Genomic DNA, 22628 nt, shown 5'->3' with positions numbered 1-22628 from the left:
TTTAATTCAATTTATCATTTGAAAAATATAGAGTATATATCGTTAAAAAATTATACAGTGAAACAATATTAATAATTTAATTTTAATTATTAGATTTTCTAGTTAAAATACTATATATTTATATGTATATATTCTAAGATTTTAAAATGATGAATTAAACGTATTTATAAAATTTTACTAATTTTTTAAAAATAGACTTATATAATTACAATTATTAAAAGTATATATTGATTTATTATTATTGGTATTTTGTAATTGCTTTGTAAAATATTAAAATGTGATAATTACTTATATTTTTAAATAATTATAAAAAAAAATTATTTTAATTGAATCATAAATATATATTAAATAATTTGAACAAAACGTAAAAATAGTCTTAGAATTTAATAATAACATTACATAAAATATAACAATGTTTAGAATTAGACAATAAACATAGTTGCATTTGATTCAATATGGTCTATTCAAACATGACTATATTCAAATATAGCATTGTTAAATGTTTGTAAAATTTAATTAGTTTTTTAAGTCAATAAAACATTACTATTTTCAAGTTAATATGATCATGTTCAGTTTAGGTCGGCTACCATTAAGTTAAAATTGATTCATTTTATAGTTTGAATATGACCAAATTCAGCGGCGGAACTAGAATATATTTTGAGAAGAACAATTATTTTTTAAATTTTAAAAATAATTTAATTTATTACAAAACAACAAATTTAAAAAAAATATCAATAACTATATATTATGACTATATATATTGTAAATATTTGTTTTTTTTTATATTTTTAAATAAAAATAATACAATTTTTTTATTAAAAAAATAATTTAACATTGAATATTATTATTATTATTATTTATTTATTTATTTTAAATATCACTTATATAGAATAGTATATACATATATATGTCTTTTTAAAAAAATAAATAAATAAATAAGGAAATAAGGGGTGGGGTGGCCAAAGAATGCAGCCACCCTTGCCCCTGAGGCCATCTCCAACCCATCAACTCCATTTATTCAGTTTTATCTTCAAATATGCAATTGTATAGTAATTTTACTTCGATCATAACTCTATTTTTCCTTATTATTATTATTCAAATATTTAATTTTTCATATTATTTTAAACAACTTTTTATTTTTATAATTTTAAATAAATTTTTTTAAAAATTTAAAAAACTAAAAATTAAATTTATAATTTTAAATTTTTTTTAAAAAAAATACAACATAAATGGCGTTTGCTACCGTTGCACTATAGCAAACACCAAAAATAGTGTAGCAAATGGCGTTGGGTTGGAGTTTGATGGCGGTAGAAATGGAGTTGAGACGGCATAAATGGGTGTGGTTGGAGATGGTCTGAATAAATTCGCTCATGAACAAACCAATTATTGTTATTTCTAAATATTTTTTCCCCATAACAATATATATATTCATTCTGTTCATTTCTCTGTTATATAAGAAGAAATGTAAAGAATTCTACATTGATGCACTATATATATTTTTTAAATTTTTTATATTATTTAATTTTTATATTTATTAAATTATATTACTTCAATCTATTATTTAAATATTTATTTTTTTACTATTTTTAAAAAAATTATACTAAAATTTAATTTTACAACACATCATATCTAATTTATTATTTAACAAAATTAATTAATTAATTTTTTTTTTTTATGGATTCTCACTCGTTCAAAATTTTTATTGCCCGATTAATTTTTTATTCTTGATCGATTAATTCAAATACTTGTATTTTTTATATTTTTTTAATTGAATTCTCTGTTTTACTGTACAAGAGAATTAATTCTAATTTTTCTAAAATTTCATTTTCTATACGACCCATTACTTTTTACTTGTCCACTCTTTTTATTTTTGTCTGTCCAACTTAATTTGCCTTTTTCATTTTTTGGAAATTTAATTATTCACTTTAATTACATTTTAAAATTAATCATTTATAAATTTTTTCAATTTAAAATAAATTGTTTAGTCATTTTTATTTTTATTTATAATTATTTTTATTAATATATTTTTTAATTACTTATTAATTTTTTAATATCTAAAACTCTGTGTCTAAGCAAAAATGAAGTATATAATTGTACTTCATATTAAAAATAATAGATACTAATAAAAATATTTTTATTATTTTCTATTGATTTTAGAGATGGACCGGGACACTATGTATATATATATATAAGATACAAAACTTTTGAGTTTTTTGATTTTTTTAAAAATTATATTTTAATACTCCCTCCGTCCCGTTGGAAGGGTGGTGTTTGCTTTTTGCACGTGAATTTTTTAATATTAGTATTATATTAGATTGTAATAAAAAAGACAAAAATATCCCTATTAGTATGGTATAATATAAAAGTAATGGCATTTGTGTAATATATTGTAAGTTAAATGAGTATTTATTATATTAAGTAGGTGTACAATTACTAAATTAGAAAATTGTAACCTTGTTTTGGAACAAATAAAAATGAAAAATGATAACCTTTCAATGGGACGGAAAGAGTATAATATTTTATAAAAAAGAAATATTGTATTTTTGTCCATACGGATAGAATAATATTGATTTGTGTTTGAAATTCAAACCAAACACACTCAACTCCATTTATATAAAAGTTTTTGATGTTTAAAAAAATATGAAATAGTAATATATAGTATATAATTCCTTTGACTAAGAGTAAGATTCTCATTTACTTTTACTTTTTTGCATGTCCATATCAATTATGACAAAAATATTGAGTGTTTTATGATAATTGTATAAAAAATTATACAAATATAAGAATATGTTAATGTTAAAAATAATGACGTCAAATATAAATAAAAAATTTACTTACGGACGAAGGGAATATATAATACGTTATTTTATAAGCAAAAATATTTGATGTGATATTTTTTTAAAAAATAAATATTATTAATAAATAATACCAAAATTAAAACAAAAAAAAAAAAAGATCTATGTAATGAAAGTCAAATTTCTATTTTAATTTATCTTTTGTAATTTTAGATTATTTTAGAATTAACACTCTCTCCATTCATCCAATAGTAGGTTGTGGCTACTTCTTCATATAATAATAATAATAATAATAATAATTATTATTATTTTTGTACTTTGTGATTTAATTTGACATAATTATGTGTGAAATAGTATGTATTTTATGTACAGACAAATACAAAATAATCAGAAGTCAAAATAAAAAGAAGCAGTTATTTTGTATTTGAATTAATCATTTTAATAGCAGTTTTTTTATAAAAAACTGAAAAATTGTTTGAATGTAAGAGAGTTGAAAGTGCTTTTTTTTTTAAACTGTTAAAATTATTAAAATGAACATGTTGTTAATATAATTGTATTTTTTTTATAAAAATTATATATATTTTTAAAAAAATTTTTAATTATATTTAAATATTTTAAATAAAAGTATAGAAAAAAATATTTTTAAAATTAAATTATTTATATTTTAAAATTTTAATTTAAAGAAAATATATATATTTAAAATAAAATTACAATATAATAGGAGTATTAAATTATTTGTATTTTCTAATTTATTTTAAAATTTTATGACTTATATTTAATAATTTTTAGTATAATTAAAAAAAGTATATACTACTATTTAAATTTCTTATCTCAATTATAATTTTAAACTTTAATTCAAGTATAATATATAAATTAAAAATAATAATATAGTTTTATTTTTTATTTTTTTCAAAAAAATTTAATATATAAATTAATTATTTTTATAATATATTTATAGTATTGTATTTATTATTATTATTAAAGATAAAATAGTAATTTTAGCTGAAAAGTGGTTAGAAGCTACCCCTCAACGTACTTGTGAAAAAAAAATATTTTTCAACCTAAAAAATTGCTTTTACTTTTGAGCAGAAATCAATACAAACATGTACAAAATATTTTTAAAAATAGAAGCCAAAAGCAGTTGCTAGAAGTCAATCCAAACGAAGTCTTTGTATTTAGTTCCCATTGCAAATTTATAACATTGCAATACTTAATTTTATTGTCCATTTACAGATGACTGGTTACTCTCCATTTTGGAATTTTTTTTTATAATTCATCTCTAATTTGAAAAGTCTATAGTATTTTTTCAGTAACATAAAAATTGCATAAAGTTTTTTATGTTTTGACAAATTACATAAAATCTTTTAAAAACTATATAAAATTTTTTGTATTTTAAAAAATATTGAATTAAAATTCTTAAAAATTGAATTTGTATAATTTTTTCTAGAATATAAGGAAATTTCATAAAATTTTAAAATCATAATAAAAAATAATATAATTTTCAAACTAGAAATGAATATAAATATTTTTGCCTTGTATTTTTTTTATTTTTAGGACGTAAAAATCTGCAGCCGCTATCCGAAAATGCACACTGGGTAAACTTCCGGCCGCACCTAATACCCTGCAAACTAGGCGAACATGCCTGTTAATAGTACATTGGTGTTGTGAAAAGTCATTCATACCTTCAATCCGTTCATTTTCTTCCATCCCCCTATGTTTGGAGAAACACTATCTAACATCATGTTTCTTTCGAATGAAAAAATGGTCAAACGAGAGTGGTAAGATTGAAAGACTATTACAACCATAGAGTAATTAAAAATAATAAATAAGTCTTATAATTTATATAAAAATTAAAAATAATTTAGTATTAAATCCTATTATTTTATGGGCCAGTGAAACAGACAAAAATGATAAAATAAACTTTGGATTAATCATGGAAAATCAAAATCTATTTCTAGAACAGATGATGTTTTCAGGCAACCTTCATGAGCCGGTTAGGTGTTCTAATATAGAACTTTTTCATATTAAACAAAATACCAAAATCCACCATTACAACTTTATTCCAAAGCCAGCTCTGATCAAGTCTCTATTATTATTATTAAGAAGTATTACAATATATATTACCTCGTAGTTTGCAGGCAGCAGTAGTAGAGCACTTTGTAAACCTGATCTGTTCTGCCCTCATAAGTTAAAGTTGCTCAGCCAGCCAGCCAGCCACCAACATAAACACTCATGCTCATACTCATACTAATACATATATAAACCATAAACAAGCAAACAAACATGTCTCTACCTCCCTCACTCAACCGGTGTTCTGCAGTCCAGCTGCAATGCCCTTCATTGTCAAGATAAGTGTGTCTTCCAGCCCTGGAGCATACTCACTCTTAGGATTGAGCTTCACAAGTTCATCTGCCGGTTTGCTCGCATTGATCTCCATTATCTCTTTTGAAAGATGCGGTCCCACTGTCACATTGTAGCCCGGGTCGCGAATGCGCTTCAACGTATAAATTTGGCACACATTCAGCACTGTTATGTATGGATCTCTCAGTCTCAGCCTTTGCCGCAAGTAGGGGTCGCCTTCAAGGAGTTCTTTGTGCCCGGCAACCTAAAACCACCCAAACAGTAGTAATTAAATCCTTCCTTCAACTTCCAGTCAGAGTGAAAAATGCAGCTAATAAAAATTGTAAAATGACAGCTTTTCATCCAAGAGACCGAGCCGAGCCAATTACCTGAAGGATGATGTTCTGAGTTGCCTCGTATTTAGTGCGCAGCTGCTCTCCGAACGACCACAGATCTTCTGAGACAAGAAGCTTGTCGTATAAAGCAGCAATATCCGGATCCCCTTTAGCCAACACCATTTCAATCAAGTCGATTGTGACTCTAAAGAAAGGCCATTCGTTGTACATATCCCTCAGCATTTGAAAATTTCTTATATCCTTCTCAATCACATGATTCATTGCAGCCCCAAATCCAAGCCAGACTGGAAGATGAAACCTCGTTTGCGTCCATGCAAATATCCATGGGATTGCCCGAAGTGATTCTATTCCACCACTAGGTTTTCTCTTAGATGGTCGACTACCAATGTTCATCCGACCATACTCCAACTCCGGTGTGGCCTGAAAAGTAACAGAAACACAATTTTAAATGTAAAGATAAGATGTTCAATTCTATTTCAACATGACTTTTAAAATATAGGGAGTAGAAACTTCTTACAAGGCGGAAGTATTCAACAAATCGAGGTTCTTGGAACACTATAGAGCGATATTCTTTTGTGGCAAAAACTGCCATCTCATCCATGAGCGCACGCCACTCCGGTTTTGGTGCCCCTGGAGGGTTCATGCCATGCTCGAGTGTAGCAGCAGAAAAACGCTGGAGGGTTCTGAAGCACAAGTGTTCCTCTCCGAATGACTGTTCTATAACCTCCCCCTGAACAGTGACGCGAAGTGAACCATGTATGGTGTCTGGTGGTTGAGACAGAATAGCAAGATGGGTTGGGCCACCTCCTCGGCCAACTGTCCCACCTCGGCCGTGAAACATTGTCAGCTTCACACCATACTCCTTTGCCACCTTCACGAGTTCCTCTTGAGCCTTGTATAGCTGCCAAGCTGCAGATAGACGACCAGCGTCTTTTCCTGAATCTGAATAACCAATCATGACTTCTTGTTTTCCATTAATCCGGTTACGGTACCAATCAATAGAGAAGAGTCTAGCAACAGCGGCTGGAGCAGCCTCCAGATCAGCAAGCTTTTCAAACAGTGGAACGACTCTCAAAGGTGTTTTGACCCCGCATTCCCGTTGCAGAAGCTCAACAGCAAGCACATCAGATGTGGCAGTTGCCATTGATATTATATAGGCACCAAAATTATCAGCCGGGAGTTCCGCAATGACATGAAATGTGTCTAAAACATCAGCAATTTCCTCAGTTTTAGGAAGATCGGGCCCAAACAGGGGACGCTTGCCTCTAAGTTCAGATAAAAGCCACTCTTGTCGCTGCTCCTCAGACCATTCTTTGTAGGATCCAATATCCAAGTGCTTAGTGATAGCATCTAGAACATCAGTGTGTCGGTCAGACTCTTGCCGGATATCAAGTCTCACAAGTGAAAGTCCAAATGTGGATACTTGTCGTAGGAAGTCTAGAAGGCTCCCATCAGCAATTGGGCGGTCACCGCACGCACAAAGTGATCTATAGCACAGCTCAAGTGGCTCAAGAAACTGAAGGCAATACACAAGCTCTCTCATATGAGTTTATGGTTAAAGATCAATCATAATACAAAACTAGATAAATAAAAATACGGTACGACAACTTTCTTTAATTCATTTAGGGGAGATTGCATTAACTGCAAAGCACAACACATCATGATCACAAGCCGCAGTGAGTAGCACCCTCCAGCATGTTTCTGACATTTTCAGTTCTAGAAAGGACTAAAAAATTGAGCTATGACTACTCCGAATAGTATCTCTTAATCTAATCCACTTAATTTAGAGACTGCCAATATGCTCATATGAAAGCTGGAGAACACCTATGGACCTAAAAATCATCATTTGAATGCATCATTTTGTCTGCACAATGCTGAAGCTTACATATTAGTCCATATTAACACATAAAGCTTGAGTGACTTAAACAATTGCTGTATCTAAAAGCTCTGAGCAACACAGTAAGACAAAAACTTAAAAGAGGTTTCTTGTATAGTAAAATCACTGTATGTCTTGCTATTCACAAATGATTCCCTATAAGGGGATAAATAACTAAAATAAGCATGAAACAAACCTCGTCAACATTGGTGAAAGTTGACTCCTCAGGTATATCAGATATGCCATTTGCTAGCAACTGGCGGGCACGTTCGCGTGTATTATAGAGCTTGTCCCTTACATCTCCAAGAATGACACGGTAAGGCTCATTTGGAGGTACTTGCTTCCAAAATTCTGAGAGAAAAGCAAATGAATATATTATTTGTGAGTCTTTAATTTTCTGTTAAGATGGAAGCATAACCACAGCCCTACTTACGAAAGAGCAAAAACATAGAATGCTTTGAAACAGGGTGGACTATTACTCAAGTTGGTAGTGTCAGCTTGGTGAAACTAATTAAGACAGAGATAATTGAAATAACTACAACAGCATAATCCTTAGTGGACGGCCACTAAATACTACACTAAAAGCAAATTCAACATATTAGCATACCAATGTAATGTTTAGCATCTCTTTTTGAGGACATGTGCAGCTGATCAGCCCGTCCACGAAGTTCATCACTGCAGCGCCACATCGATAGCTACCATCGACAATGCAACATAAAACAATGTAAAGGCAGAAAATGAAAAACTTTCAAAATGTTAGTCAATTGAAATTTAAAGGGCAAGTTAACAATCAAAGTCTTACCTCAAACATGAGATCCTCTATCTGGGAGAAATACAAATTAGCAGCCATCATCCTAGCAAGCAGGCAAACATCTCTGGTGACTTCAGGAGTTACCCTAGGATTGCCTAGATTATTTAGAATACATGTTAATTATAATTAAGACATACTGAAAACACTGAAATCAAACTGATGCATATTATCGTTCATGTGACTGAGAATCATGATAATTATTCAAGGCATGGTGCAACTTCATGATCAAAGTTACTCAATTAGTAAATGAGATGTTTCCCATGGTTAAAATATTAAAATATAGTGGTAATATTATTTGTAAGAAAGCCCAACAGAACCTAAGATCATAGAAGAACACATATTCAAGTATCATTATAGTATATATGAAAAATTCCGAGAGAGCAAAAGTAGTAGTAGTAGTAGAAGATGCATTGAAATAGTCAAGTCTTGCCATTGTTCTTCACTGCCATCCATTAAAATTACTTGCAAATACCGCATTCCTAGTTTTATAGACATCGAAGGTTATAGGATAGATTTCATTTAAGTAACAGAAGGCAATACCATCACGGTCTCCACCCATCCAAGAAGAGAACTGTATAAGAGGGGCATTGTAAGGAACCCGCTCATTTATCCCAATGTTTTTCAAAGCAGTGTCAACACGACGTAAGAACTTTGGCACCCCTTTCCATATAGTCTCATGGAAATAACTCATGCCAGCTCTCATCTCATCTTGAGGTGTTGGAGGATTTCTCCTAATTTCATCCGTGCGGAATGCAGCTTGGATCTGAAAATTTCAGATAATGAGATCCAGATATATTTGGTTATGCTTTCTGACATTATGTATTGACATAAACAACTTTTGCATATATATATATATATATCCAATATAGAAGAATAAAACATTTCTTCATGAGAAATCCATTTGCAAACATGAATTATTGTCCAAAGAATATTAAAATAGTGAAATATTTCCATAACATGACCAAGATCTATATTTCACACATCATGGACAAAAGACAGTTTTGATTTTTAAAAAAAGCATATCATGTAGTTCTTTCACTATTTTATCCATTCAAACCGTAACAAACTTGAAATTCCTATTCATCTAGGTAGTTGATTGACCAAGAAAAGAAACCCATTTTTATCACAACAAAATTTCAATTGGATTCAGGTGGTCATTCATCTAAGAGACTGTCCAGCTGGAGCAAATTCTCAGGTAAAAACCAGTCATAACAGAGACCCATAATCCACTGCTTTACAAGATCTCAGGCTACATATGAATCATAAGTAATGTCTTATTCTTGTTAATATACAGCCATGTATGTGTATGCATACACACATGTAAATACCATAGAATTCAACATTGTATATCACCACGTAAATATTTTTAGATGTCATGAAAGTCCAACATGCCCAACTCAAATTGGTATACATCCGAATGTAGTATAAATAACTAATAAATGTTAGTAATTGTCACTTGATAAATATTCGTAGTGTAACTTTGATCGCAAGCAGAATAGTTGAATCTGATAATTGCGTACCTCTCTTTGTAATGCCTCATCCAGTTCCTGCTTGTCATCAGGAGTAATGTCCTTGGCATTTAGTTGAGTCAGACAGTCTCGGATTCTACAAAAACTCAAGTGGAAGGTGTAAGAAGCCCACTATTTGACCAAGCAAATTTATTAAGTGTATAAAAAACAATATAAATATTCATGACATCGCTGATCCAACCATAAGACAGTACTGTATTGACACTATTATTAATTCATAGAATTATTGGAGTATATTCAAAACCTTGCATGTTTCTGAAGCAAAGATCTACGGACAGATTGGGTAGGATGAGCTGTCAGTACTAAGTCCACAGTCTGATTCTTCAGAGCATCAAAAACTTCTTCTGGGGACTTTTTCAGTTGTCCAACCAGCCTCTTCAGGGTCTCCTCAATGTCCGATTCAGTTGTTGCTGAAGCCTCATCTGAAAAGTCGCGCTTTTTTAACTTAATCCTGCGTCTGTATGCAATCTGAACTTCCTCAGCAAGGTTGGCTAAGTTAAGCATGTTGGAGAATGATTTCGCAACCACAATAGAGTCACCAGCATCTAGACTAGTGAGAACTTTCCCAAGCTCTTCCAGTTTCTGAGGGTCGCGCTTCCTTTCGTATTCTGCACAGATCTCATAACAGTCTTGAACCTAGTCCATATTCAAGCACTCCATGTAAGTTTCACAAAATATGGTACACATCTGCTACAATTAGTTTTCATCATCTTCCACTAAAGACAATGATAATTGCAACAATTACCAAAAACATTTAAAAAAACGAATCAAAACACCATGAAAGGCAATGGGAAGAACACCTTGTGACTTAAATTCACTCAATTAGAAAACAAAACTACAAATGGAAAAAACAAACCCTTTCAACCACCACAAAATTCGATGTGAGACTACTCAAATTTGGTACAAACAAGTGGCTGCTATCATTAAATGACCACGAATCAACAAACATGTTTGTGGATGATAAGAGACCATGAAATCAGCAATATTATCACCCAAATCAAAAGATTATATAAGATGTCTGAGAGTAAACTACCTGCTGATAAACATCAGGCACACTAGTTTCTTTCATTGATTTAATTTATTAATTCTTAAACAGCATAAATACACGAAAAAAGGTATTAATGACTTTACAAAATAGGTACTGGAATTCCTCATTTAGGATAACCTAAGGAAACAATTTCACAAACCCGAATGCTATTCCAATGTCTAAATACCATCAAGAAAGCAACTATACATATATATATATATATATATATTCAGCTCAAAACCAGGATCTGAAACCAAAAAGGACTGCTAGACAGAAGTCAAAAGGATAAAATAAATATAGCTACCGTTTCTCTGATTTCTTCGCCATGCAAATCCTGGAGAATATCGAGGAAGCGATCCAGAAGCAGGGCATCATACTCAACAAGCTTATCGTCCTCGGAAACCTTCCCGGGAGCTAACAACCTCAACTGCGCATCAATTGATGCCATTTTCTCCAACTTCCGACTCATTTTCTTCCCCTTTCCTCTTCACACTCTATATAGCCTGCAAATTTCCAAAAACAGAAGGCAAAAAGCACAAACAAATCAGCCCTTTTCTCCTCTTCCTTGCCTTTCCACCTGTCCCCTGCACAAATCAAGGGAAACAAATTAAAACACCACGGGGTTTCTGCGCACTTCAATTCAACCAAATCACGGACGAAAGTGAACCTGTAGACGAACCCAGACAGAGGGAAACAAAGGGAGAGGGGGGGGGGGATGGAGGAGACACGAGGCGAGAGAGGAGACGAAAATGCTAGCGAGTGAGGACTCGTGGTTGAGTTCAAGGACTCTTTCCACTGGGTTTATATAGACAAAATCGCCCATCCAAATCCCCAGCCATTAGTGATGGATAGTAGGATAGTCCAGCCATGGCTCACTTCATTCGTAGGTCTGTTCTGGTAAAAGTTATTAAGAGTCCCGGGACTTCAACGCCAAATAGATCTACACCGTTAGAGTAGTCAAAACCGAAAGTACAGATTTTTTATACGGCATTTAGAATACCGTTCGAATTTTTCTGTTTTCTTTTTATTTTATTTTATTTTACTTTTTGAATACAAATAAAAATCAATATTATTTCATTAGCATGTCAATAAAAATAAGGTTTTTTTTTATTTTTTTTATTTACAATATTATCATAGTAATATTATTTAAATTTAAATTCAAATCAAGATAAAACAAATCATTATTTTATATGATATACATGGTAATAACTGATATTGTTATATTTATTGACAAAATAATGCTTATCTTTTATTTTATTTACAGAGCTGGATATTTAATTGGAATATTCGCTGTTTAACAGTTTACATATGAATACAACAAAAGCTTTTTATATGTGGTGGTGGTGGACTATCATTTTAATATAATAGATTATAGATCTACTACTTATGTTCTATTTAAATATATAATATTTATTATATAATTTTATTTAAAAGAATATATATTAATAAATTTTCTATGTATTAGCACTTTTTTTATTTTTATTTTTAATTTGTTTATTCAATTCTTGATGTATTTTATTAGTTAAATTTTAAGTTCGTTCAATTGATTTTGTGTGCATTTTAGATTTTAATATTTTTTTGGTGAAGTTGAAACTTCATTTATATAATTAACTTTTACTCATTTGGTATTGTTTTATATTTAAAAAATATTAAATTAAATATATTTTTTTTTACAAAATATCAAATTAAGTACTAATTTTTTATAATTTTTTAATTAGAAAAATTTCAAGTCTTAAAAACATATCTAAACAGAACAGTGTGAATTTTTTTAATTTATATGAAAATATTGATGATAAATGTAATATTAGTTTTATATGATAAATAAAAATTATTGAATAATAAAATATATATACTTTTTATTTGATAAGTATATATTTTGTTATTTTTTATCGTTTAAGTACAAAATATTTATTTAATCTTTTAGTATGTATAGACACATTACATATTACAAATATCATCAGTAATTTATTAATCTACAATATTTAAAATACAGTGTCGCTAACCAAATATATTTATATAAGATTTGCATGTTAAGTAGTAATTTTAACAAATATGCTGTTGATATGGACAAAACAAAATTCAGAGTAAAGTAAATTTGACATATTTCAATTTGACATATAAGTATATAAGATCATCTTCAACCCTCTACTCTATTTTTGCAGTTTCTACAGTAAAAATGCAGTTGATCTACGATAATTTTACTCCAACCATAAACTTCAATTTTTACTCTAAAAAGTATATTCTCTGTATATTCCTCTTTTATATTATTTTATATAACTTTTCATATTTATAAATTACACTCCAACTTTAATTTATTTTTACATTAGATCCATACATATATAATTTGTAAATTATTTAAAAATTATATATTACTTTCCAAAAACTAAAATTATATCACTTTTAAAAAATAAAATTATACATTATTTTTTTTAAAAAAAATAAAATTACATACAACTTTTTAAAATATAAAATTATATATCATCTACTAAAATATTAAAATTACACAATACACCAAAAAAATACCAAAACCGCTGCAAAATGCAGTGGTTTGGAGATGGTCTAAGAATAACATTCTCATCAAAAAAATGCTGTTATCTCCATCAAAATTTATGTTAATTTGATTGGACATGAATTTTAAGAAATTGATAAAAATAATTTTTTTTTTCTTTTAATAGTAAAGAAGTAGTAGAAAAATAATAAGTTTTTTTACTAAAAAAATATATAAGAATATTTTTTGATTGAACACGAACATAAAAAATAAAATAAAATAAAAATATAGTGATATTTTAATATTAAAGTGAAATAGATAAAAAATCTAGTAAAATGTTATAAAAATTTTATTAAAAATTCATAATATATATATATATATTGTTGGGATATGAAGCCTGATTATATCCTAAAATCTAGGGATATGATTTGGATATTATATTTTAGATTTTAGAGATATGATTTGGATATTATTGTCAAAGGCTTAGGCTATAAATATCCATGCATTCTCACTTTAACATGTGCCTGCGTACTTTATAGTAAAATTCCTGGCTTGGCAGCGCCCCCAGACGTAGATCTTTGTGATCGAACTGGGTTACCAAATTCTTGTGTTCTTTTGTCTTTGTTTTCTCATCTTGATTTCCTGAAAGTTTCTACTGATTCCTTTGTGTATCTGCTGTTGTATGTGGATGATATGTTAATTGCAGCTAAAAATATGGCTGTAATTAATGACTTGAAGGCTCTACTAAAGGGTGAGTTTGAGATGAAGGATTTGGGTACGGCAAAGAAAATACTTGGTATGGAGATCTGGCGTGATAGAGAAGCAAGACGGTTATGGGTTTCTCAAGAAAAGTATATTGAGAAAGTTTTGCAAGCATTCTCTGTTGAGCAGTCCAAACCGGTAAGTACCCCTTTGGCGGCACACTTTAAACTTGATCGAAGCACTATACCGGCTACAGATGAAGAGGTTAGTTACATGAAGACGGTTCCATATTCAAGTGCAGTTGGAAGTCTTATGTATGCGATGGTATGTACGAGACCGGATCTCGCTTATGCGGTTAGTGTGGTGAGCAGGTTTATGGCTAATCCGGGTAAAGCTCACTGGGGAGCTGTAAAGTGGATCTTGCGATATTTGAAAGGAGCGTCTGATATTTGTCTGGTATATGATGATAAAGGCCATGGTGATGGTCTTGTTGGCTATGCAGACTCTGATTACGGGGGTGACTTGGTGAAACGAAGATCACTAACTTGTTTTATCTTCACTTTGTTTGGATGTGCAGTCAGTTGGAAGTCTACTTTACAACCTACGGTTGCATTGTCGACGACTGAGGCGGAATACATGTCAATGACTGAAGGTATTAAGGAGGGTATCTGGTTACATGGTCTGGTGCAGAGTTTGGGCCTGAAGGTGGAGAAACCGGTGTTATTCTGTGATAGTCAAAGTGCTTTGAGTTTGGCTAAAAATCCAGTGTATCATGAGAGAACCAAACACATTGATGTAAGGTTGAATTTTATCCGTGATGTTCTGGAGGAAGACAAGTTTTCTATTCAGAAAATAGCTACAGAGCACAATCCAGCTGATATGTTGACAAAGGCGCTACCGACGGAGAAGTTTGAGCACTGCTTGAACTTGGTGAATATTCGTAGGAGGTAAAGCCCTCTCGGGGCATCTGGCAGGAAGGAGACGATTAAGAGATACTGACGAACCTTTGGCGGTTGGAGAAACTCCAAGTCAAGGTGGAGATTGTTGAAACGTGACTTGGATTTAGCGGTCTACCCGACCCTAAACCAAAGCGAAAGGGTTGTTTCAATTGGCAGGGTTCCTTTTGGGCTTATCCTAATCGATAACAAATATGTTTACGGTTTAGGGTGTTTTGGGGTGCTTATAAATAGACAACTATGGTTCTTAGTCGGATGACACATTGTAAATCTCTGAATCAGTATAATAAAATCTCTCCGGTTCCTGCCCGTGGACGTAGGTTGACACACCGTCACCGAACCACGTAAAACCTCTGTGTTCTTTATTTGCTTTCTTTCTCGTTTTCTCATAACAAGTGGTATCAGAGCCTAGTTCGTTGATAGGGTGGATTGAGAGGAATCGGACGTTGGATCGTTGTGGGAATCCCTTGTGACCTGCGGAGGTGCCTTGTGTCGAAAGTCTCCTGGCGGTGTTGGGTCGGTCCCGACTGGTAGGTCAGGCAGCGAGTCCCTTTGTGATAGGCGGTGCAAGGTTGGTAGGGAAGGATAAGGGTTTCGGCAAACGCAGCGGAATATCCGATGTGCTCTCATATCAAGTGAACCTTAGGTTTGTTTGTGGAAGTCAAGATGGGTGATCGTCATGTTGTCAAGGTATTCGATGGTATGAACTTCGGTTTCTAAAATATGCATATAGAAGATTACATGAATGGTAAAGATCTAGATGCGGTAGTGAAGGAGAAATCCGAAGACATGGATGAAGCCGAATACAAGAAGATCAACAGGAAGACGATGAGTGCGGTTCGACTAACCCTTTGGGAGAATGTCTCGACTGAATTTAGATTTGAGGCAAAAGGAAAGGGTGAAGATCAAGAATGGTCAAAGTTGAAGCCGAAGAATAAGGACAAGGAAGATGCAAGTCAGGTGGTATATTGGAACTGCAAGGGGCACTTGAAACGACAGTGCAGGGCGCCGGAGAAGGATCAGGGTTCAGCAAACGCAACGGAGGAGATATCCGATGCGCTGATTCTGAGCGTCAGCAGTCCAATGGAGTCATGGATTTTGGTCGAACGTCATTCCACTCATGCAGTGATTCGAGAATCATGGAATCCTATACCACAGGTAATTTTGGTGTTGTCTATCTTGGAGATGATGAGACACTGAAAATTGTAGGTAAAGGAATGATTCGAATCAGAACACCGAATTGTGGGGAGTGGAGATTGGATGAGGTATGTTGAAGTGGAAGATGAAATCAGTCTTCAAGTGGGAGATTGTTGGGATATGAAGCCTGATTATATCCTAAAATCTAGGGATATGATTTGGATATTATATTTTAGATTTTAGAGATATGATTTGGATATTATTGTCAAAGGCTTAGGCTATAAATATCCATGCATTCTCACTTTAACATGTGCCTGCGTACTTTATAGTAAAATTCCTGGCTTGGCAGCGCCCCCAGACGTAGATCTTTGTGATCGAACTGGGTTACCAAATTCTTGTGTTCTTTTGTCTTTGTTTTCTCATCTTGATTTCCTGAAATTTTCATAACATATATATATAATAGATCAAGCTAGAAAATAATAGTATTATTATTTGTTAAAGTAAAGATAATAAAATTATGAATGAAAAGTGTTTAGTAGATTGTACATAGTTTAGTGGAGGGGAAAAAAAGTTTTGACAGACGAAAAAAATATTAATGATGTATTTGTTTGGAGATTTGAATTTTGATTTGGAATTTAATAATAAAAATTTTGAATTTAGACAGATATATAATATGATATTTTTAATATAAAATTAATTTGAGTATAATATAAAAAATTAAGTTGTTAACTTAATATTAAAATAAAAAAGAAAAAAGATATTATAAAGAATCAAAATTTGGTGAAGTATATGCCCCGAAAATTTAGAGCAGGAAGATTTGTAATTTGTGTAGGTGTGGCACCTCTCAAGTTAGCCAAACTCGAAACAAATACACCCAAAAGGTTTGATTGTTTTGTGATGTATTTTAATTTTAATTTTAAGTTAAATTATATCTTAATATTGTCATTTTTTCAACAAAATATTATATTTTTATTTACAGTCATATTAATTGAATAATAAAAAATTAATAATTTGAAACACAAATAAACAAACTCAAAGTCGGTTGTAGAGATCTTTTAGGTGTGTTTTGTACTTTTGTTCGAGAGTTTGAATTTTAGTTTGAAATTTGAATAGTAAAATTTATAAATTTGAATAATTGTATGATACAGATATAAATAGGTGTTAGATTTGATATATTGAATTAAAAATTAATTTTTAATATAATATAAAAATAAAAAAAAATGTTTGATTTGATATTTTTTAAGAACTATTTTTCTTTTAATAATAGAAATTTGATAAAATTTAATAACAAAACACACCCTATTGTTTTTATTGTTCATAATTTTTTTTTTCATAATAGTATTAAATTGAATATTAACTTTTTATTTAATATATATTAAGTTAAAATATAATTTTATATTCAAAACTTAGTATTTTTATATATTTATATTACAAGTTTGTTTGCTCAAACTTTTTCTTTTGCAACACAATTGTTATTATAATATATATTATACGGATGCGGATCCCATATTGATCCAGTTAAATCATGGCTAATTTGACCCAATAAACATATGCTATAAAATTAAATAATATATATTTTTATATAATACAATATATATTGTGTGATATATTAATATTATATTATAACATAGCATATCATCGTACTATAAATATGCTATAGATATCTATGATATATGTTGTTACATAGCTTCAAAATATTCCAAGATTATAATTTGGCTATGTTTAAATTACACAACAATTGTGGCTATTTGAAAAAAATATTATTGAAAACTGTTATATGAAAAATAAACTTTCTACTTTTCATACATTTAATATGATCTTACAGCAACAATTGAAAAAAACTAGTACAATGTGTTTACTTGTGAAATTTTTATGCTTGTTTTATTTTTAAATTTTTTTTTTTTTTAAAAAAAATATCAAATCAAATATATATTTATTATTTATCATACTATTAAACTTTAGTTAATTAAGTGATGTATAACTATTAAAAGTTCAAATTATAGGCAAAATTTAAAAGCATCATGAGTTTGAACTATTTATTTCCACATGACTATGTCATCTTTTACTCCACAATAGTAGGAGTAGATTTTTTTATAGGAGTGGATGATGACGTTAAGTATCTTTTCTATAATTATAGAGATAGCATTGTAATACAAGCAATTTTAGAAAAAAAAAAAGACTTTGTCGGACCTAGTTTTTATGATATTATATTCGACTGGGGGTTTATCCGGTGCACACTTTCAGATAGAAGATGCAGATTTTCAAGTCATTAAAAAAAAATAAAAAAATCAAATCAAATCAAATGAAAAAAAAGTGGAGGGAGGAAAATGAGAGAGGTATAATTTCTAAATTTATGCTTAAATGCATACTTTTTTTTTTTTTTGCTTTATCAAATAGTTTTTTTTTTTTTTTTTTTTGCTTTATCAAATAGATTTACATTTTTGTATTGTATTGAAAATTGACACCCTTATCAATAATGATCATCAGTGTTAGGAGCAAGAGTTGGCTTTGTTCATTTAATATTTAAAATCGAAATTAATATTATTTATTTGTTACAATTTTTAATAAAAATATATTATTATTTTTTTATATAAAATACTATATCATAATACTATTAAATAAAAATTTAAATCAACTTAAACTATGTATTCAAATATGTATGCATGCGGAAATTAACATTACATTGGTGGATAAAGGAGAATTGCAGAGTTAAAAAAAATACAGAAGACGGCGTTAATTGGCTTTAGAATGCGGGAAGAGCCAATTGTATTAATACCACAAACGAGTTTTCGAATGATATATATTTGATCGAGCCCGCGAGCTCACGGGACAAGAGGCACAAGCAACGTGTGGTGTTGGTGTCATTTGTAACTACATATAGATGGATATGATACATATGATTGATGATGATTGCAAGTTGGTGTGTTGTATGTATTGTTATATATGTATTTTTTTTTCTTATAATATATATATATACTTTTTAAAATTTAATTTTTGTATATAATATTATATAATTTAGATTTAAATATTAAACATCATATACTTTCTATTCCAAAATATAAAAATTCAAACATTGAATCTTAAAAAAAAAATCGAAAAATTAATTATTACACGTACAATCAATTTGCAGCTTATTAGGTGAAATTGTAAAAAATGAAAAATGACCCAACTATAAAAATATATAATTATAAACTTGGGAAATTTCTATACTTATATAAATATGTAATAGTACTTTAAACTTTATTCAAATCTTAGGCATGTTCAGTTTTTTTCTTTTTTTTTTTAACATAATTTAAAATCCTAAATCCATTTTAACTTTACTAAATTTTAATTTTAGTTTTTAAACTTTTGAATTCCCTTTAAATGAAGATTGTGAGACTTGAATACAGAAATTTTCAATTCTGATACCATGTTAAATTATGTTAAATGACCGTCTTATTTAAAAAAAAAATTAAACTTAAAAAAATATGCATCAATTATTTATTTATATTTTAGAGAATCAACGTAAAGTTAAAAAAAAGAATAATTCTAAAAGTTAAAAGAAGGCCGAAAAAGTAAATAAAACATCGATTTAAGCTCTAAATGATCTTGAATGATGAAAAAAAAAATTCCTACTCTTTGGCAAAACAATGGATTTGATTTGTTGGATTATTTCGAATAAATGGTACAAAAATTTCATCCAATTTCAAATACAAAGACAAAAGGTAAAATAATAATAATTAAAATAAATTAATTTAGAAGATGTGACAATAGTTGATCACTTTGGGCTTCAATGATGGTAGGATATTAAAAAAAATAATCTTATTTTGGATATTTTCAATTTATAATTACTAGCATCATATACTCCTTCCGTCCCATGTAACATGAGTGTATTACTGTAGATACGAGAATTTAGGTAAAGTATAATTAATAAGTAATTAAGAAGTGTATTAATAAAAATAATTATTATTTAGTAAAAATAATTATAAATTAAGATTAAGATAAGTAAATAGTTTAATTAAAATTAAGAAAATTATAAAATTTAAAATGCGATTAAAGTGCATAATTATATTTCCAAGAATAGAAAAGACAAATTATGCGGGACGGACGAAAATATAAAATAAGGACAAATTATGTGAGTATTTTTGAACCAACCTTGAATCTAGAGCCAATATAAGGCTACTAATAATATCCAAAAATTGATTTCATTAAATTAGATTCGAATTGTAAACGAATTTGAGCTGTTTTGGATTTACTATTAGATTTGAAATAATTGCTAATATTTTCAATTAATTCAAATTTTAATTATTTATTGAGCATAATTTTGTTAGGATATGTTCTGTTTCGCTCCAAAACAAAATCAATTAAATCAAAGAACTTTTCAATAAAGCTTTTATTTTTCGTTTCAATTCAAAGTATTATTTTATTTTTTTATAATATATTAAAAAATAATACTTTTTCAACCCGCGTAAAGGTATACTATTTTGTCATTTTTATCCATCTCATAACAATATGTATATGTTTATTTTTAGTAATTGTAGACTCTATTATTCAATACAAATACTCAATACTTTTTTTTTTATTATTATTTATTTACAATTATACCATTATTTTACATTAAAAAAATAAGGAAAAAAATGTATTTACACTAGCATTTTATGAGTTAGTAGAAATGTATAAAATTATTTTGATATTTTTGTCATTTGCATTCAAAAAAAAAAAACAAATATCTTATAAAAATTAGGGATATTTTAATATTTATATACAAATTACTTTTACCATAATAGAAAATAAAAATAGTAAATTGATAGATTGAATTGAGACGGATGAAATAGTATTTTATATCACAAAACACTATACTTCCTCAGCTCCAATAGAATATATTATTTTTATCATTTCCGTTCGTCCCACTCAAAAATCTTTTATTCCTATTATCATAAAAACAATTTATATGCAAAACACCAAAATACCTTTAATTTTTGTAAAAGTATTCAATTTATTTATATTTGTTAGCAATATTCAAATAATATTTATAAAAGTAAAATTGTCAAAATCATCTTACCTATTTTCGCTAATTAATAAAATAGTATTATTTAAACAAAAAAATTCACATAAAAATTAACAGAAACTCAAACCAAAATTAAATAAAAAATTAATTTAAAATTGAATGTTAGATTTGAATTTTTACTACATAGTATTTTAATATGATAATTTTAAAAAAAAAAATTAATTTTTTATCGAAAATTGTGCATAGTAAATAATATTGATTTTATTTTAATTTTTTTTAGAAGATAAACCCTTATATTTGACTCAGTCTAATAAAAAATTTAATTCAAATACAATTTTTACCATTTTAAATATTTGTTTGATTTGATTTGAATATCAAATATTTCTATATTTATAAATAATGGATATTCAATCATGGTTTTTATTGATTATCAATTTTGTTTTCAATAATAATAAAGAAAATAGTTAAAACATTTTCGAATCTTTGGAGATGTTTAACAAGTAATAATAAATAATTATTTAAGAATATGGCAATAAAAGCTATAGGCTGTGGCATGCATAAAGGACCATATTCTGTGTTCTGCTTCAATTGTCAAAATGTAACTACAATACTTTCAAAGGAATTTTTCTTTTTAAGTTATATTCATGGCATATGTTTTGGAATATGCTATCTAATACTCCATCTGTTCCGTAAATATAATCTTAATTGGATTGGACACGAGATTTAAGAGATATTGATATTATATTGGTAGCCGGTAAAAAGTATGGATAAAAAACTTTTTTGCCCTTGTGAGTATATTAAGTGTAAAAAGTAGTGTCAATTGTGTAATAAAAATGAAAAAGTAAGGGTAGTTTTACGATGATACAGTTATTTATGTAAATAAGACTATTGTTTTGGGACGGACAAAAATGATAAACAATACTATTGTATTGGGACGGAGGGAGTAGAATAGACAATTTATTATTATTATTATTATTATTATTATCCTTTTTCTAACTCAAGTTATTTACTTTTGTTGGATTAATAAAATTAATATTCTTATTCAAAACACTTTTAATAATTTTATTATAAATTAAAATAATATAATTTATTTTATACATTTTTTATTTTTTAATTATAGCTATAATATATAACAACATATTGTATTCAAATTTAATTGTAATATTATTATGAGATAATATGTATATAGTTTGATATACCTTTTATTATTTATTAAATATATTTAATTTTATCCCTAAAATTATAAATTAAATTTTGGCAATATATTTTATATTATTCTTATTATTTTATATTCTTGATTAAAATTTAAAAATAAATAAATTATATTTAAGATAAAATCAAAATATATTAACAAAAAATTATTATATTTATATAAAATGCCTTTAAATGTTAAAAAAAGGTAAAAATTAAATATTTTATTAAAAATTAAATAAAACCAAGGAGTTATATGATATTGATAATCTTATAAATTAATTTATTTGTATCACACCTTTAATTATATAATGTCTTGATATATTAAATTGAATATGAAATTATATCAAATAAAATAATATTATTCACCTTAATATTTTTTTTTTAATTATAAAAAATATAAATAAGTAAGTCAATATTCCACAAATCTTTC

General features: G+C 28.5%; 1 protein-coding gene across 2 annotated transcripts; it reads right to left on the bottom strand.

Moving 5' to 3' along the window:
- Window positions 1-4789: 4789 nt before the first annotated feature.
- LOC127266159 (phosphoenolpyruvate carboxylase 2-like) lies at window positions 4790-11544 on the bottom strand. 2 transcript variants are annotated; one of them, XM_051296315.1, is made up of 11 exons: window positions 11402-11544; window positions 11039-11318; window positions 9952-10343; window positions 9699-9783; window positions 8719-8941; window positions 8170-8273; window positions 7975-8062; window positions 7564-7718; window positions 6009-7007; window positions 5525-5911; window positions 4790-5400 (listed from the first exon to the last, which is right to left on the bottom strand). In XM_051296315.1, exons 2-11 carry the CDS (start codon window positions 11201-11203, stop codon window positions 5098-5100), a joined length of 2901 nt encoding a protein of 966 aa, XP_051152272.1. In that variant the 5' UTR covers window positions 11204-11318; window positions 11402-11544; the 3' UTR covers window positions 4790-5097. The 2 variants fall into 2 exon arrangements, with proteins under 2 accessions (XP_051152272.1, XP_051152274.1); XM_051296317.1 differs by having other exon boundaries at window positions 11414-11544.
- Window positions 11545-22628: the final 11084 nt, after the last annotated feature.

This window comes from Andrographis paniculata, unplaced genomic scaffold, assembly GCF_009805555.1.
Source record: "Andrographis paniculata isolate CXL003 unplaced genomic scaffold, ASM980555v1 Contig74END, whole genome shotgun sequence".
Lineage (NCBI taxonomy): Eukaryota > Viridiplantae > Streptophyta > Magnoliopsida > Lamiales > Acanthaceae > Andrographis > Andrographis paniculata.
This window is presented reverse-complemented; position numbering and strand designations above follow the sequence as displayed.